We start from the raw sequence: 17642 nt of genomic DNA, 5'->3' as shown, positions 1-17642 counted from the left end.
TAAGTCTCACATTCCCAACTATAATATATTGATTTTATCTTTCATAAGAAACAAACAAATAATCCCTCACAAAAAGCAAACAAACCTAAAAGATGTTTCTTTTTTTAAAAGAAATCTGAATGAATCACCCAAGCAAGAGGCAACCCATCGCTAGAGGAGAGAGGAAAAAACCCACAGATGAGCTGCAGGTATGAACTGGAAGGGTCCTGCCTACCTGTGGATGGAAGCTTACCTCTGTGGTTCTGTGCTGCGGTCGCATAGGAAAACAGAAACAGTCGTTTAAGCAGTTTAGGGGCCTGGGTGTGATGAATTATGCCACTGACAATCTGGAAAAGAATCAAGCAATGGGTACAGTCATGCTTTTGGCAAGATAAACACTGAGAGACAACACCCAAGTTGTCTAGGTTTTCAGTAACGCTAATGGGCACGCTCTCATTGAGGTCTGTATCTGTGACGTGATCTCCTGGAATAATGCCAAATAAACAGAATGCGAACCATCTTGTCAGGTTTTTTAAAGAGCTTTGAATTTCTAGGGCAATTTTTAAAACATAGTCTAATTTCTCAAAAACAAAGCGCTAAAAAAACTTAAGTGCCATATTCAGATACTCCAAAAATCTGATGTATAGCCGATCAGATAACCAAGACGCTTAGCTGCTCTGTTCTACTTGGTGTGACCTTACGGATCTTCTTCTAGAAGATACGGAAATCAATCCATCATGCTTTTTGTTTGAAGTTCCAAACAAAAGTATGTTTGGAGAGATGACTAGTCATCATTCAAAATGAAGTTTCTGGCTTCTCAGGGAATTTTCCACATCTACACCACTCTTTTTGCTGCTCAGAACAGACACTGGAATCATATTTATTGTTCTAACTGCTCTACCACCCTACCCGAAAGAAAATTAAGAGGATACCTAAAAAGAATGCATAACTCACTGCAGCCAGAAACAACAGATAAACTGGCCTCTCACTAGGTTTCCCTTGACTTATTTAGCATGACACTGGCAAGTCTGAGAGCTTCAATATCTGAAGAGAAATCTTGGAAGTTACAATAACCACTGAAACCAGTTCGCCCAGTTACACATCTCAATTTGCTACAGCAACCAGATTAAGTAAGTGACCAAAAGCACAGGCTCATTTGGTGACTCACTTTGCCCACGACCGTGTACCTCCACATCCTTTCACGTGCAACTACAGCCTCCCAGATGTCAGTTCCTTCATTCTGGGGATTGGGGTCACTGCTGCTGCTTTTTGGAAAGGCTGTCAGAGGTAGGGGGAGGGGGTTGCTTCTAGCTGCTCCATCCTCCGCTTCCCCAGACTGCCTTCGGACCCTGGTTTACCACCTCCCACCCTCTGGAGGCTCTGGGAAGGAACACACTATGAGTTGAAGGATTAAACGTAGCATGTGCCAAGATAATACAGTTCTGCTCTACCAAATTCTCTCAATTCTAATCAAAGCACATGCGGTTATAACCAGTTTTAACTTTACAGAGTGAAAAGGCTCCCCTCAACCATCGTGCAATGGAAGCAAGAACAAGTGGGGAAAACCTGACGGGAAATAAAACCTAAAAACACATGCAACTAGTTACCCTTTTGACTTCCTCTTCTTTTGTGTACCTCAGACAAAAGTGGAAGACCCGGAGGTCTTTGCAGTGGATGATGAGTTTCTCAGGGTATTTCTTCAGCTGTCCAAAAAGAGTCTTTTTTTTCTCATCAAACACTACACATCGACAATGAAATAAAGAAGGGAATCACGTTATAAGACAACAAGTTAATGCGAAAGAAACAAGGTAGACTATTAACTTCCAAGGAGGCCTCTCAAAAGGGAGAGGAAAGACGTCTGCTTCTACATAACTGTCAGCAGGGCCCAGTACCACCCAGCAGGGCCCTGTTCTCTGGAACAGCTAGGGTTCCTCACTCTTCTCGAGGAAGCACAAGACCCAGTGGACTGGCCTCTGTCAGCAGAACCGACTCCTGCAGAAAACCCAGATCTGAAAGCTGAGGTTACGAAAGATGCGAGGTCACTAGGGACCTGCTTTTGGGACAGTCATCTCTCAGGTTTATGGCCAGGGCCCCTCCTGACACCCTCCTCCCTGTCCTAGAGACTGGTCCACGCAGCAGCTGCTGGTGCTGGAAACACCATAAATGGCTACTGAGTGATTTCTGATAAAGCCCTGACTACAAAAATAGAGAAGTGGAGCCAACAGAGCTTAAACGTTTAGTCAGCAGAAAAGATACCCGAGTGTGGTACGACAGACCTTTATCAGATCAGCTAACACTGACATATGATCAACATCTAGCATGTAACGGCACTGCGGAGTATTAGAAAGAAGAGGTTCCATGTTCAAGTCTAAGCTCCTCCAGCTAAGTGAACCCAAAAAAACCTTTGCATCTCAATTTTACCATCCACAAAACTAATTTGAACAAAATTATGTAAAGAAATTTTAGTAAACTATAAAGAACCAAAAAAAAAAAAAAAACCCCCATCATTATCAGCTATACTTTCAAAGGCTGGCAACACCCCAGGGTAAACAGATACTCACCTCCATAAATCTGATCAACACAGTGGAGGGTAATGTCATTTTCTCCTATAACCTTATTCTTAAACTGCGTTTCCTAAAAGATTCAAAAGGAAACAACTGTGATCCCCTGCTATGCACTGTTAGACACTTACAGAGCGAATCACCATTCTTTACTTGCATATTAAGAAAAACGGGGCGTGGGTGGGGAAATGGGTGAAGGTGGTCAAAAGGTACAAACGTCGGTTATAAAATAAGTAAGTCCTGGGGACATAATGTACAGCGTGGTGACTATAGTTAATAACACTGCATTATACTTTTCAAAGTTGCTAAGAGGGTAGATCTTAAAAGTTCTCATCACAAGAAAATAATTTTGTAACTATGTGATATGATGGATGTTAACTACCTGAATTCTGATGATCATTGCACAATACATACATATTATCAAATTCACCATGTTGTACATCTAAACTAATACACTGTTATATGTCAATTATATCTCAATGAAACTAGAAAAAATAAATGAAAAGGTATACCTCCTAAACAAACAAACTAACAGGGAAATGTCATCACATCCCTAGGAAAGGGATGATGAAGTAATGAAGTGTGCGAGATGCTGCGAACACTCGTTTTCAAACCCAGGCAGGACATGCCATTCCCAGGCTGCTCCCAGGTCAACCACGCCAGGCCACACACGTGCACTCTGAGAGGTGCTGGGAGGGGGCACGCAGGTTCAGAGTTCTCCACACAACTGGAGACAGGTGAGCCACAGAGCTTCATGAAGGCAGGAAGAAAACCCTGGGAGATTCAAGTTTCTGTGAATGCTGTCTCTGTACAGGACTAGGAACCAGGCCGTGAGGCAGCGAGGTGCTGCTGTGGCCAGGCCGGCAGGTTCCCACTACCACACCGCGTGCGAGGGGCACAGGCGTTCCCCCCTCACTCTACTGCTCACTCTTCATACGGGCGACAACACTTAACAAGGATACGGCTGCTCGGCGCAGAGCAAACGCAAAGTAAACCCAAACTCAAGTGCTGCACTCAGCACCAGTTTTATAACCGAACTCAGTTCCTGAACTTGAGGAAGAGTTCAGTATAGAGAAAATATGGGGAACTAGAATATTTGGGGAGATGTGATTCCCATGAGTGACATGTCCTGTGTTGAAATACAGAAGAAAATAAAAAGTTGACGGTGTCAACCTACGAGGTCAAGAGCAAGCCAGCGTGACGTGAGGCACTGGTGGGAAATTGCAGGGTGATCCTCCCACAAAAGGAGATCCCGAAGGAGAGACAGCAGACTAGGGGTGAGAAGGACTCTGGCTTTTGCGTTCACGTGCATTGGGGGTGAGTTATTGAGATGCTGGAAAAAAAAAAAACAACAGGGCCACAAATGCAGTGCTCCCCCAAACTCAGACAAGGGCAGCTCGTACATACATCATTATCCAACGCAGGTTCGTCATCGCCCAAGAAAGAAATCTTGAAGTCTGTGCAGACAAGCCTCCCGTAGATTCCACGCTGACAGGAATCTTCCTGGACACACTTCAGCACTGTGCTGGCTTCACAGAGCAGCTGTTCACCTGATCGAAACCAAAACAAGTCCTCTTTAGAGTCCTCAGGCAACATACAGAATGCAAACAGTACAAGCTTCCCCAGCTCTATTCCAGTAAAGACAAACACACGCTACGACACAGCACACAGGAGCTGAAAAACCTGGGGGAGAAGACGAAGTGGAGTAGCGACCACAGAGAAGTGAAATCACAGTGGCTCAGATACCCTTTCACACGGGGCACTTCTCTGTTTTCTCACTGTGAATAATGGATGTGTCCAAACAGGCAGACATGATCTCGGCTATACTCGCAAGCACAGATCTTAGTGCTTTTTTTTTTTTAATGTTTTCATCTTTATTGGAGTATAATTGCTTTACAGTATTGTGCTAGTTTCTACTGCACACCAAAGTGAATCAGCTATACGTATACATATATCCCCATATCCCCTCCCTCTTGAGCCTCCCTCCCAACCTCCCTATCCCACCCCTTTAGGTCTTCACAAAGCTTCAAGCTGATCTCCCTGTGCTCTGCAGCAGCTTCCCACGAGCCATCTATTTTGCATTTGATAGTGTGTATATGTGTCAACACTACTCTCTCACTCCGTCCCAGCTTCCCCTTCTCCCCCACGTCCTCAAGTCCATTCTCTACGTCTGTGTCTCTAATCCTACCCTGCCAGATCTTCGTGCTTTTATCACGTGGACCCAAGCAGACATTCTGTAGACGCGGTATCCGAGTGAGCAAAGCCAGAAGGGCTGGCCAGCGCGCTCTGGCACGGAGCTCTCGAGCCCCCTTTCCTGTGAGGGTGGGCCATTCCTCACCCCGGAACTGCACAAAGAGCGTGGGTGTCTCCCTGGCCCGGGGCCCTCGGGCACAGAGGGTGACGCCCGACTGCACTCCCTGGCTCCACGGACGAGGATGGGAGGAAAAGGGAGGTCAAAGGTTTGTGGGGGAAAAAAAAACGGTTTCCTCTCTTTCTTAGTTAGGACTATTTCCTCTCAGTGTGTCACCTTTCCTGATCTGCAGACGCCCAGCAGCATGAGAGCTGTATTTCCTGGTGACAGAGAGTACTTCTCCCTATAGTCAAAAAGTGAGGATTTAGGGATAGGCAGGAAGAGGAGAGGCTCATGACGGCAGGATGGCTGGATAAGGGCAAGAAAAAAAGGATACAGGGGAAATGAAAAACTAAGTGTAAAATTTAAAAAAAAAAAGGAAAACTAAGTGTAAATACTTTGTGATAAGAATAAAAGGAATTTTCTTCTCATCCAAAAGACAACCATCTTCTCCTTAGAATCTCCATCTATGTGGCTCAAAATTCATTTATTTTAACTTTCAATACGAAAACAAAGAAGAATTTCAGACACTAAGACTATTAAGGGACACATATTATGTTTCATCTTGTTTTTTTCTCTTATAAGGGGTTAATTACAATGGAAATACAGGAAGATGGTTCCGTCACCAGGTCAGCCTCTACAGAGACCACCAGACTTGAAGAAAACAATGCAGTCAGGGTCTCACTAGGGCTTAAAATAGTCCCAGGAAAAGTGTTTCAGCTGAGTCCGAGGTAGAAGACATGTGAGTAAGGCTTCCTGTGCTTTCAACTCCTGGTGTAAAAACAACTTTCATAGTGAGCCTCTCCAAAGAGGACCAGGCAAGCCATATGGGTCCTCGGTCAGGCACTGGAGACTAGAAGTTGGCACACAAGGGCTAAAACGACATCCAGGGGAGGCTCTGCAAGCGACCTGTGCCACACTTGTCAGCTTGCATGTGCAGAGTCTCACGTCATGGCAGGCACAAGCTGGAAAAGATCTTAGTTTAGTCTAGGAAACCTGGGCTGCAAACCTAGAAGAGACCGTCAGCAATCCAGGGGATGGGAGAATGTATGTAACACTACGCTAAAGACAAAAGTAAATTTCAGGGTCTATAACCCAAGAAGAGGAAATACAATAGGATATATGGATTGAGGTTTAGGTCATTGTAGGGGAAAAGCTTTGAAACTTGAAAACATTTTTTTTTTTAAAGTTAGAGATTCTGATATGTTTACCAAATAAGGTGGATCAGTCAGAAACTTGTGCATATTCATATCCTCCCAATAAAAAATGGAATAAGATTAAAAGGAGAATGAGGCCTCAATTGTTTTGGGAAATGTACCTAAAAATACTTTTTTGAAAAAAGCTATTTGGGACTGGAAAAAAGAAAGCATAAGAAGAATCGAATGCACAACTCACAGGATAGCCCCATACATGGAGAGGCTACACCACCAAGTAGTTTGTTTCTGAATTCAGAAATAATTAAAACTTGACTTAAGCTACAGAGTCACTCCTCTATCTCAAAAAAAAAAAGAAAGAAAAAAAGAAATCCAACCAATCCAGGCTCCTTGGTGATGACCAAAGAGCAAAGCCTGGGCAGCCCCAGCTGGTTAAACCCCAGCGGGGGCGGGGGGGGGGGGTGTATAAGGATCTGCAGGGGACCAGAATCTTCCTGACTGGGGACCAGGAAACTGGATAGGGGCCTAGTAAGGCACCATGGAAAAAAGACCACATTTGCTTACAAAAGAGGTGAGAATTTCCCGTGTTTATTTCCATCAGCTATGGGGAAGGGGAAACAAAACTTTGCTGCAGATGTTGTAATAGTCCCAGGTGTGCAGTTACTGAACTGAAGACCTTGATATATTTGTCCAATTCACTACTGTCACACACTGTCTGGATGAAGACAAAGGAGTTTATATATAGCGCTACTAGGGATGACATAATTTATCACTGGTTTTGAACTGCACATGAGGTACGATGCCAACATGACTGTTACCTGGCAACAAGTGAAGAGTTACTTCCTTCTCTGTTACTTCCTTTTCGTTTGTGTGAATTTCCTAAAAGAGAATAGCAAAGGGTAATGTTCTTCTTTGTTGAAGGACTCAAAATGAATAACATAAAGCCACACTTTCAGAATACACACCAAAACGTCATATGCGCTCAGGAGCTTTTTTGTTTATTTGACAAGCTAGTTTTTTGTTTTTGTTTTTTTAATTAAAGTATAGTTGATTCACAATGTTGTGTTAATAGTTTTTTGGGTTTTCTTTTTTAAGTTTTTTTAACTAAAGGAAGTAAAAATTTCAACAAGTTGGTTCAATGTATTACACTATTTAGAATTGACAACTATTAGTTTTCCCAAGTGGAGGGACAGGGACTGGCACTCCCCATAGAAAGGAACAAACGTCACACAGCAAGTGAAGCAGCTCCAGCAGAGTCAGAAACAGAATGGAAGACAGTCCACAGAATGAGTCCCCGCGTCCTCCACTGAGAATCAAGGACTGAAAACAAAAGAAGACTGTGGTGTGTTTTTGAGAGAAAATGGACCTGTGTAAAGGGCTGGACGTAAGAACAGGAAAACCTGAATGTATCAAGTCAACACGGACCCGTCCACTCTGCAGCATACCAGGGCTCAGTCAAGGCGGCCGGGAACATATTTGCTCCAAGTTACCTAAAATCACACCACAGTGCCATGGGATGCAATCACTTCTAACAAGGAATCAAGGCCAGGTTCTGTGTCACTGTTTCTCAATAAAAACACTGATCATCAAATGCTTCTATGCTGGGTTCAGTGTTTATGAGATATTCAAAGATAATTAGCAATCCTTAATGAATTAATGGACCAAAACAACAATCCTAAGTGGCTGTTAACTTTAGGACTCAACAGGGCTTACGTCTGTATGTAGATTTTCATTACTTTCATAAACAAATTTATCCCCATACTAGAATATTCATGTTATACATTCTTCTATTAGCACCTCTAATATTACTTTTTAAGTATCCATGTGCGTTCTTATCTCCCTCTCTAGGGACAGTACTTTTCCAACTAGGGCTTGTATCTATTAGTGGGTTATAAATCAATTTAGTGAGTCAAAATCAAATTTTTCCATAATAATATGGAATAAGAAAATTTACAGTAAAAAAGTGGGGAAAAAAATGACTGTTAACATAACAAAAAGAGAGGCATGCTGGGCCCCTCATCAACCCACCACACCATCTATGAAAAATTGTTGCCAAAATATCTAACCTCCATCTGCCTGAGCTGCTATGGCAACCTGCCAATTTATAAGAACACTGGGACAGAGAAACATGTGAAATGACACCACGGGGATGCAACCAATCAAATCCTGACTGCGGGAAATTCTACAAAACAGAAACAGTTCTGTCAACAAATAAAAATGAAGCATTTTTGGTTTTTGGGTAGACGCCTCCAGGTGGTATGAGTTTTCTGAATTTATTGATACAGACTGAGTGTGGCACTAGAAGAAAGCTGGGTACAGCTGAGGCGGGGAGAGGCCCAACAGCCCATTCTGAGGCTGAAGAACAAAGCCATGGTAACTTCAGAGAACCCGTTTTGTGCATGGTCTACTTTGGAGATGACTATGATTTCCATCCCAGGAGATGCCCATAAATGAAGCCTCTCAGAGGCAGTGCTTCTCAAACCTGTGGCGCATCAGATCATCTGGGCAGCTTGTTTTTTCACCTCTGCAGACACAGGGCCCCACCACAAGGCTGAGGAATCCGTGTGGGGGATGCGGCTGAGCCTCTGGTTTTGTAAAAGCTCCCCAGATCATCCTGATGCACTGCTCTAGGTTACACAAGAGGGGCTACTTTTGCATATGTAAATGCTATGTGTGTTTTGGTAATTTAGAAATTCTCCTTGAGCGTTTTCATCATCTGTCATTGACAAAGAGCTAAACTAAAGCTCAACTATTTTTGACAGGTTTATCATTTTTCTCTGAGGAAAGCAAAGCTATTCATTAAATCCAATCAGCTGTTAGAAAACTCTATCATCTTTAGTGCTTGGAATTCAGTTCAAAAACTGAAGCCTGCATGAAGAAGGCGACCTTACTGTTACGTCCGCAGAAGGATCATCTTCTCATGATGAAGATTTTATACTACCCCAAACTACCCACATATGTCAATTCTTGAAACGGTTAGTGAAATCCTTTGTTTTCATTCCATAAATAAGACGATCAGGAGACACCTTTTAGGACTCTGTCCTACTCAAAACTCCCTTTACCCCAGACAACTGTTTCCTGCTCCCCCAGCCCCCTGGAGAGAACCATCTCCTCCCCATCACCTGCAGGAAATAACAAACATTGGTACCCACAAATGGCTAGTCATTTTATCTCCCCATTAACTTGGCTGAAGGGCTAAGAGAAGCTAATCAAGCTGGCCACTTCAGATACAGACCTGCAGATTTGGCCACAAACGTGGGGCAGCAGAGAAAGCCGTTCCGCAGGGAATGAGACACGTGAAGAAGATATGTGGAGACAAAAAGCCCAACCCCAGACACACAAGCAATCATGGCCTGGACTCCGTGGCTTTCCAGGCTCTAGCGAGGCCCGACCCCGCCTCTGGCCCACAGGTCCATGAATCACACCTGTATCTTTATAATGGCTCCCTTGTTAGCAAAAATTAGTTACAGTGGCTCTGCTGATTGTCACCAACAGTATTAACTTAGGTCAAGTGCACTAACAACAGAGAAACCACAGATGACAATCACGTCATGCAACATGTCAACGTGCAATATATCCAAGGGCCATAGGATGAGGACCTAGTGTCAGAGCCACCAACTCACGAGTAAGATTGGCAGGGGAGAGTCACAGGCCAGATCTAGCATCCACCACCTCAAGGGTGTGGGTTACAGATTTGACACGAGGATGTATGAGGCCTCCAAGCTGTAAAGCCTCACAGGATTTCACCATTATTCCAGCTGACAGAAGCCCCTGAATGGCTTTCCTTGGCTGCTACCCCCACGATCCCTGCGTGACCTCTCTGGGTGTAGAGGTGCATACTACCCCCTGCCCTCCCCCTTCCCACACACCAGGTAAAGCAGAAACTGCCTTAAAAACAAAACGCCCCAGGGACTTCCCTGGCAGTCCAGTGGTTAAGATTCCACGCTTCCACTGCAGGGGCCGCGGGTTCAGTCCCTGGTAGGGGAACCAAGATCCCGCAAGCCACGCAGTGCGGCCAAAAAAGCAAAACACCCCACGTCATTCTTCGCCTTGTAATTTCCAAACTCAGTCATACAGTGTATGTATTTGTATACATACATGTATATGTATGTACATAAAGCAGAGGGTGCTAGGTTTCTAAAGATGACCAAGGTTTGTACAAGGAAAAGGAGGAGATTTATAGGAGACAAAGATAATTTAATGAATCCCAACCAAGTGCTAGGTAAACAGGAGCTCACAGCCCAGTGGGGAGGACAGACAGTATAACACACCCAGCACCTAAGTCACGGGGGGGTCACATATCTCATGAAGCGTGTGGGAATTTCAACACTGGAGGGGGTGACGGAAAAACCACCAAGATTCCTAACAGTGCTCGATTTCCTACTAAAGCTGCCGCTATTCATCAGACTTCCTTCAGCTGCAGAGAGGGAAAGGAGAGGTCAGAATAACGCAGTAAGATATACACCGCAGCAAACAAGCCAGCGGCCGAGAAGAATCTCACCCCCAGCGCGTGTGAGCCGCTGCCTCGGATGCCACAAAACAAATCACAACAAGACTTCACTCATCCAGAACGCAGGTCGTGCAGCAACCTCACCTATTCGGAACACTGCTGAAAGTCACAAAGTGAACAAGACGTCTGAAAAGTAAAGACAGGTGAATCCAATTTGTGTACAGCGCTCATAGACCTCCACCAGCTGTCAGTCCCAGCTTCCACTTAGACCACACATATTTAACTATAATGATGAGAGCCAGCATTTATTAAGCTCTACGATGTGCCAGTACTCTCCATTAGTATCTCATTAACCCTCACAACTACTCTAGGACTGGCGTTATCTCCATCTTATAGATGAAGAAATGGAGACTTAAAGAGGTTCAAGAACTTCCCTCTTATAGGAAAATAAGTCATTAACCAAAGTTTCAGCCCCAACCTCGACTAACTCCAGAGCCCACATTCCTCGCTGCTGTGTCCCCGTTCCAACAAACACGGTCTCCTGTTTCCTACCAAAAAAAAGTCATCACATCCATCACGTGTAACAGAAAGCCAGTCTCCTGTAACAAAACTGATTAGAACAAATTAGAAAAATTCCCCTAAGAGAACTGTATTCCACTGTACAAGAATTTGCCTCATACAGGACAAAAGCACGTGAAAGCTAACATCAGCTACACTCCTGAGAATCTGCTGAAAGGTTGCAAAGCAGCCTGGTCGTTTTCATTCCACTAGTTCTCTGAAAGTATCTTTCCCTAGTTTCTTACGAAGTTCACATTCAGGATGTGCACATCTCAAAAGTGTGATGGACCTAGGGCACCTCAGCAAAGGCAGAAAAAGGGAAGGGCACTGCTAGATGATCACTGACCTTGAAAAGAATGGAGCAGGGGTCTCTACAATGAAGCTCTCATAGGCCAAGATGCTTATAAATGTTCACATCAACCCTTCACTGCTTACAAGGGCTGAGTCAAAAACCAAAGTTGTTATTCTCAGTTTAATTTCACCCAGCCAGAAGGGCAAATTCCAAGAGGCAACATAACAACCCTAAAGGTTCCAAAACACAATTTCTTTCTATCACATCTGGCAAAGTGCTAAAAAGACATGACAAACATTTTATTTCCTCCAACTTGCTCTACTGCTCTAAAACGGACATTTAATACTGTTCTCTCCACTAAAATAAAAAATCTGAGGGGGAAAATGCATTTGCATTTAGGTGGGAGTCCATGTGTATCAATATCTTAGAAAAAAATTTACCTTTTTTTTTTAAAGCAGAGAGTTGTATTTTTAACACAGCATAGCGCTAACAATGTAAGTTTTGTCTTTCCCCTGGTCTCTCCAAACTTCTCTCTGTGCATGTACTGAAAATAAATAATACAGACTTGGGGCCACAGCCCAAACCCAGCTCTGGTACTACAGACATGAACTTGGGCTTTCCATTTAACCTGACAGCTTTGGTTTCCTCCTGTGTGAATGGAAACAATACTAGCTAGTGTGAGGATAGGAAGAAAAATGGGTGTAAACACCTGGCACAGGTATTCAGTAAATGGGAGTTGTTACAACTGTCGGACCGAGCAGAATCTGTGCTTCCTGATTCCTGTCTTTTTTCTCCTTTCTTTTGATGACCAAAGAATTCCAACATACTAAAGAGTTATTATTATGTAAGATGCTGAGTACTCAGAATAATTTCTGCTTCTCTCTCAAACCTGTTTCCCACATTGAACTAAATTGGTTCCACTCAGGGGGCTTCTCAGTTGTGTGTGTGTGTGTGTGTGTGTGTGTGTGTGTGTGTGTGTGTGTGTGTGTGTGTGTGTGTGTGTGTGTGTGTGTGTGGAGCAGAAACTCCTGCAATTAGTAACACCCAGGTTAGTCCTAATTCCATCACACTCTGACTACACAGGACTGTCTGAAGTCATAGGAAAAGAAACGGCATTTTTCTATTAACAGGATTTGTTTTCTACAATGACTTAAGTCTGGTCATTTGGTGTCTTTTCTTCTGCAATTGAAAGTACTTTGAACCCACTCTAAAACCAAAAGAGTAAACTACTGGCTTTCTTAAGAGAACACCACATCCGAGGAAGGGACTGCTCAGGCATGCTGACAAAAGGTAAGCTCTCTCGACTGCTGAATTTATTCAAACTAGAGTAACCTCGGAATTCCCTGGTGGTGCAGTGGTTAAGACTCAGCGCTCTCACTGCCATGGGCCTGGGTTCAAGCCCTGGTCAGGGAACGAAGATCCCACAAGCTGCCGGGGCACGGCTGACACAAGGTAGGTTAAGCTGCTGAAAGATGGTGACAAATCAAGAATAAAAACCTACATAAGCACTTGTGCACTGGAATTTAAGGAGCCACACTGCAGGCAATCATCACTAATATCTAACCTGTCTCTGGTTAACACTTCAAAAAAAGGATAAATATTCACTATCAATTCTTACAAGATAAACAACTCGGGAAAAAAAGGACCATCATCACTACCATCAACCCCCCACCCCCAAGTCAAAATATACGCCAGTCCTGAGAAGACAAATAACCTAGAGGACTCCAAGAAATCAGGGTATGCAAAAAGGAATCATAAAGAAAGCCTCCCCTCAAAAAAGTGAATTTCTTCCTTTCCTTTGGGAACCTACCTGTATGGGGGGGGGGGGGGGGAGAAGGCAGGGAGCACAGAATGGAGAGTACCCATCAGCTACGTCCCACAGGTCCTTCGCCCCATATTTTTTACAGTAGCTTTCTGAACTCCATAGGAAAAACATAGAAAGAACCAACAAACATGGAGATAATATTTCAAAGTTTTTGAGAAAAAGAGTTGAAACATCCGTTGTTGGTGATCCGGGGAGAAGGAGCATAGTTGAACGGAGAAGAGGGGAAGCGGTTAACAGCAAGGTACAGCCCGTGTCTGGATGCACCGAGTCTGGACAGGGATCTTACAGTGGGTTACAGGACATGATGAAATTCCCACGTGTATGTCCCACTCCTGATCATGCCGGGTTCTCAATGTGTACAAGCTGTTGTCTTCATGGGCAAATTTACTGGACGAGTGATTAAAGGCTGTCCAACTTGACCTTTACAACTGGATGAGTAAATACAATCTCTTCCTCACTGACATCACAAATTACTACATCATGACTCAGGGGTTGCTTGTGGACTACAGAAATCACACGTGTCCACTCTGTGAATGTCAAAGTGGCTCCTTTCGAGGGCCAGCCCTTCCCGAGGCTGAGCGGTGAATAGTGATAACAAGTATTTCTAGAGCCTTATGTGCCAGGCATTGTTTAAAGGGCCTTACACTGATTAATTCAATCTTCACAGCAAGCCTTGGAGTGGGGCTCTTATACCCACTATTACCCCCACTTTGCAGATGAAGTGTACACCCAGCTAGTACGTGGTGGAGGTGGAGGTCAAACCCGGTAGCCGGCTCAGTCTGTGTTTTTACATGATGCCACACTACCTGTTCTGTGGAATGAAGGAAAAAGGGAAAACAGGACAGAAAGATATCAGTGAATGTATCTGCTAGGCCCACCTGAAACCAGGTCAAAGCAAGCATCACTGAAAGAGCCCAGGGAAAGCCTAAAAGTGTTGTGGAGAGGCAAACAGAGGTTGAAAGGAAAAAAGCAAAAAACAAAATACATCTGCTCCCCAGGAGTAATGGCTGCTGCGCGGGGAAGAACTCGGGGCCTTCCTCAACACCAGCTCAGAGTTCACCTCTTATGACTCACTCCACTAGGCCCTCCAAGGCCTAAGTCTCTGAGCATCACCCCAAACAACGCTCGAGAGTTCAGCGGGAAACTGCCGACGTAACCACACTCCAGGGAAGGCTCCAACTTCAAATAACACCGCGACGTGCCGTCTGGGCTACCCTGTGCTTCCCTTCAAGAGCAAGTCATCCTAAGAGTCCCCCTTTACACTTCCTTCTCCTTCACCCTCAATTGCCAGTCTTTCAGGCTTCCCTGGTGGTGCAGTGGTTAAGAATCCACCCACCAATGCAGGGGACACGGGTTCGAGTCCTAGTCTGGGAAGATCCCACATGCCACACAGCAACTAAACCCGTGCGCACAACTACTGAGCCTGTGCTCTAGAGCCCACGAACCACAACTATTGAGCCCACGTGCCACAACTACTGAAGCCCGAATACCTAAAGTCTGTGTTCTGCAACAAGAGAAGCCACCTCAATAAGAAGCCTGTGCAATGCAATGGAGAGTACCCCCCGCTCTCCACAACTACAGAAAGCCCACCGGCAGCACCAAAGACCCAATGCAGTCAATAAATAAAAAATAAATTAAAAAAAAAAATCCAGTCTTTCACCAAATCCTATCAATATGGCCTGTTACACATACCATACCCAGAATGCATGCTCCTCTCTTACCTCCACCAGCACTTCCCTAGTCCAGGTTCTCATCATCTCCCACCTGGACCACTGCAACAGCTTTCCAACTGCTTGACCTGCATCTGCCTCTTTCTCGTCCACTCTGCACCCTAAAGCGGCAGTGATCCTTTCAGAACACAGCCTGCTCTGGTTACTAGTGGGACGAAGGCAACGGCCTGATAAAGCCTGCAAGAAGGCCCTGCACAGCCTGGTCCCCGCCATCCTCCTCCTCAGTCTGCATGTGGGCCTTCCTTCAGCCTCTTGCACCTGCCAAGCTCCTTCCCATCTTGAGTCCAAGTTCCCTCTGCTTGAAATGCTTCCCCTCTCCCTCTTTGTCCTGTGAGTTTTGTGTATCCATCGGATCTCAGGACAAGGGTCATTTCCTTTGGGAAGCCTTCTCTGTTCCCAGGTCCTTAAAGCCCTGTGTATCTTGCCCTCCTTGCACTTGTCACAACTGCAGTTTCACATCTGTTGATGTCATTATTTAAGTCTACCTCCCCACCAATCTATCAGCTCTTTGAGGGCAGGTCCTCTGTCTGGTTTTTTGCTCACCATATTGCCCCAGAATCCAACTGAGGCCTTGTAAACACTAAATGCTCAAAAGATTTCGTTGAGTAATTTAATTAATAATGGCTTTAAGTAAAGATAGGTTTTAAAAACACTCCAGCAGGGACCAGAGAAACATTTGGGAGATTAAGAAACAATATCTAGGCTTGGCGTTAACACGGGTGGCATCACCAAATGCTCTCATCATACTGTAAAGAACACTCCATTAGGGGGCTTCCTAGGTGGCGCAGTGGTTGAGAGTCCGCCTGCCAATGCAGGGGACACGGGTTCGATCCCTGCTCCAGGAAGATCCCACATGCCGCGGAGCGGAGCAACAAAGCCCGTGTGCCAAAAAAAAAAAAAAAAAAAAAAAAGAACACTCCATTAAAGACTGTCATGTATGTGGTATTAATCCAGAAAGACTAGAAGTCGTGAAGCCTGTCCAGTAAGAACTGCAGGAGAGCAGCTGCCATGGATGGGCCTGACATCATCCCAGGATCTAGCAGGAAATTCAACCAGCATCCAGAGACAGCTGCCTCTGTACTAACCTTGTTCTCTGGAGAAGTGGGAGCTTTTTTTTTTTTTTTAATATTTATTTTATTTTTGGCAGCATCGGGTCTTAGTTGCGGCACACAGGATCTTCACTGCAGCATGAGAGATCTTTCAGTGCAGTACACAGGCTCTGTAGTTGCAGCACATGGGCTCTTTAGTTGTGGCTCACATACTCCGTAGTTGCAGCGTGTGGGCTTGGCTGCCCCTCCGCATGTGAGATCTTAGTTCCCAACCAGGGATCGAAACTGCGTCCTGTGCATTGGAAGGTGGATTCTTAACCACTGGACCGCCAGGAAAGTCCCCAGTGGGAGCTTCCTAAACTGTCACCTGGTTTCAGTGAAGGGCCTAGAGTCCCCGCAACCCTTTGCTTCTTCTATCCCACTATGCTTCACCTCTGACACTCCCTGCCCAGCTGCCTAATCAGCAAACGGTCACAATCTTACTTTCAGAGCTATGACATATGGGATAAAATTCCTTACTGACCCCAACAAAGTATCATGTTCAATGTGTAAGAAAAGGTTAGAAAAGTACAGTTCTTTAACACTCAAGGAGAACTGGTTCTACTAGTTATGCTGATAGGCTTTTCTCTGCAAGAGGCCTGAAAAGGAACTCATTTGAAAGTGATGCAAATTTTCAACAAATGGGGTGTGAGACAACGGCCCCTGTGGTTTGTGCAGCACCTCTTGCGACTCAATCTGAGTGTGGATATAGCCGCCTATTATGGCACAAAAGAAAAACAAGGACTGCTGGTGCTAGTCACAGAGCATGCAAGTCTTCAAAACGAGGGTATCCTAGAGGCCTGAATTCCGTTAGAACAGCGGCATGAACATAAATGCAGAGCAGTTCTGCCAGAGCGGTAGGATCAAGGTTGGGTTTTTTTGGTTAACTCCTTATTTCAACATTTACCCCAATGCTATGGCTACTTTGTTTGTTTTAGTTTAAAAAGAGGATAAGGGCATGGACAGCAAGTCTTTCAGTTTCCGCACATTTTACCCCACAGATCAAAAGGCGCTACATCTGTTCCTGCTGCTGCTTCAATAATTCCCAAGACACACAGCTGCTGTTGCCCCCGAGTCATCTAAGAACCTGGCCCTGGGGCTGAGCCAGAAGCACGCCCATTCTCCAGCAAGCTTGTGGCCCAAAGGAGACACGCCCACTGGGACCCACCTCATACGGCTGGCCCAGCATTTAAAAGGTGTCCATCTGATCTCCCAGAAATACATCTCTGAGGGGTGGCCCAAAGCACAGGGTTCCAATGAGCCTGTGCAGCGAAACCAGTGAGTCAACACTCAAGCTGTATGTCTGGTTCCTCACAGCTGCAAGAAGACCTACCTCCCACAGACACCAATTCACTGCAACAAACAGCTCCTGAGTAACCTAACTACCAAATGCCTCGTATAAAAAGAAGAAGAATTGACTTCTGCCCTTCAGATGTTTAGACGGACAAATAAAAAATAACTGGACAACTGGGTAGTTGGTGCAATAAATATTAGACACTTGCAGAAGGTTCTCTCTCTATGCATCATCTCACTGAATCCTCAACTCTTAACTGCCATTATTGTTCCCATTTTAGAGATGAGGAAAACGAGGCTGACGAGGTGAAGTGAAGCGAGACTTGAGCCTGGGTCTGCCCGTCTAGAGCCGTGCCCTTCAC

The 17642-nt window shown here is 44.9% G+C and overlaps 1 protein-coding gene across 2 annotated transcripts in view; it reads right to left on the bottom strand.

The window, feature by feature from the left end:
• The window catches only part of MTMR12 (myotubularin related protein 12), a 64070-nt gene that overhangs the window by 31162 nt on the left and 15266 nt on the right, over positions 1-17642 (bottom strand). The window contains exons 2-6 of one of the 2 annotated variants that reach the window (XM_057709641.1): positions 6863-6923; positions 3948-4090; positions 2541-2613; positions 1587-1717; positions 233-326 (exon numbers count right to left, since the gene is read on the bottom strand). In XM_057709641.1, coding sequence (XP_057565624.1) covers positions 233-326; positions 1587-1717; positions 2541-2613; positions 3948-4090; positions 6863-6923 — 502 coding nt within the window. Of the gene's footprint in view, positions 1-232; positions 327-1586; positions 1718-2540; positions 2614-3717; positions 3926-3947; positions 4091-6862; positions 6924-17642 lie in introns of those variants that run through there. The other variant, XM_057709642.1, reaches the window with a different exon arrangement.

The sequence above is a fragment of the Hippopotamus amphibius genome, chromosome 15 (assembly GCF_030028045.1).
Source record: "Hippopotamus amphibius kiboko isolate mHipAmp2 chromosome 15, mHipAmp2.hap2, whole genome shotgun sequence".
Classification (NCBI taxonomy): domain Eukaryota; kingdom Metazoa; phylum Chordata; class Mammalia; order Artiodactyla; family Hippopotamidae; genus Hippopotamus; species Hippopotamus amphibius.
The sequence above is the reverse complement of the archived record's forward strand: the minus strand, read 5'-3'. Positions and strand labels throughout refer to the sequence as shown.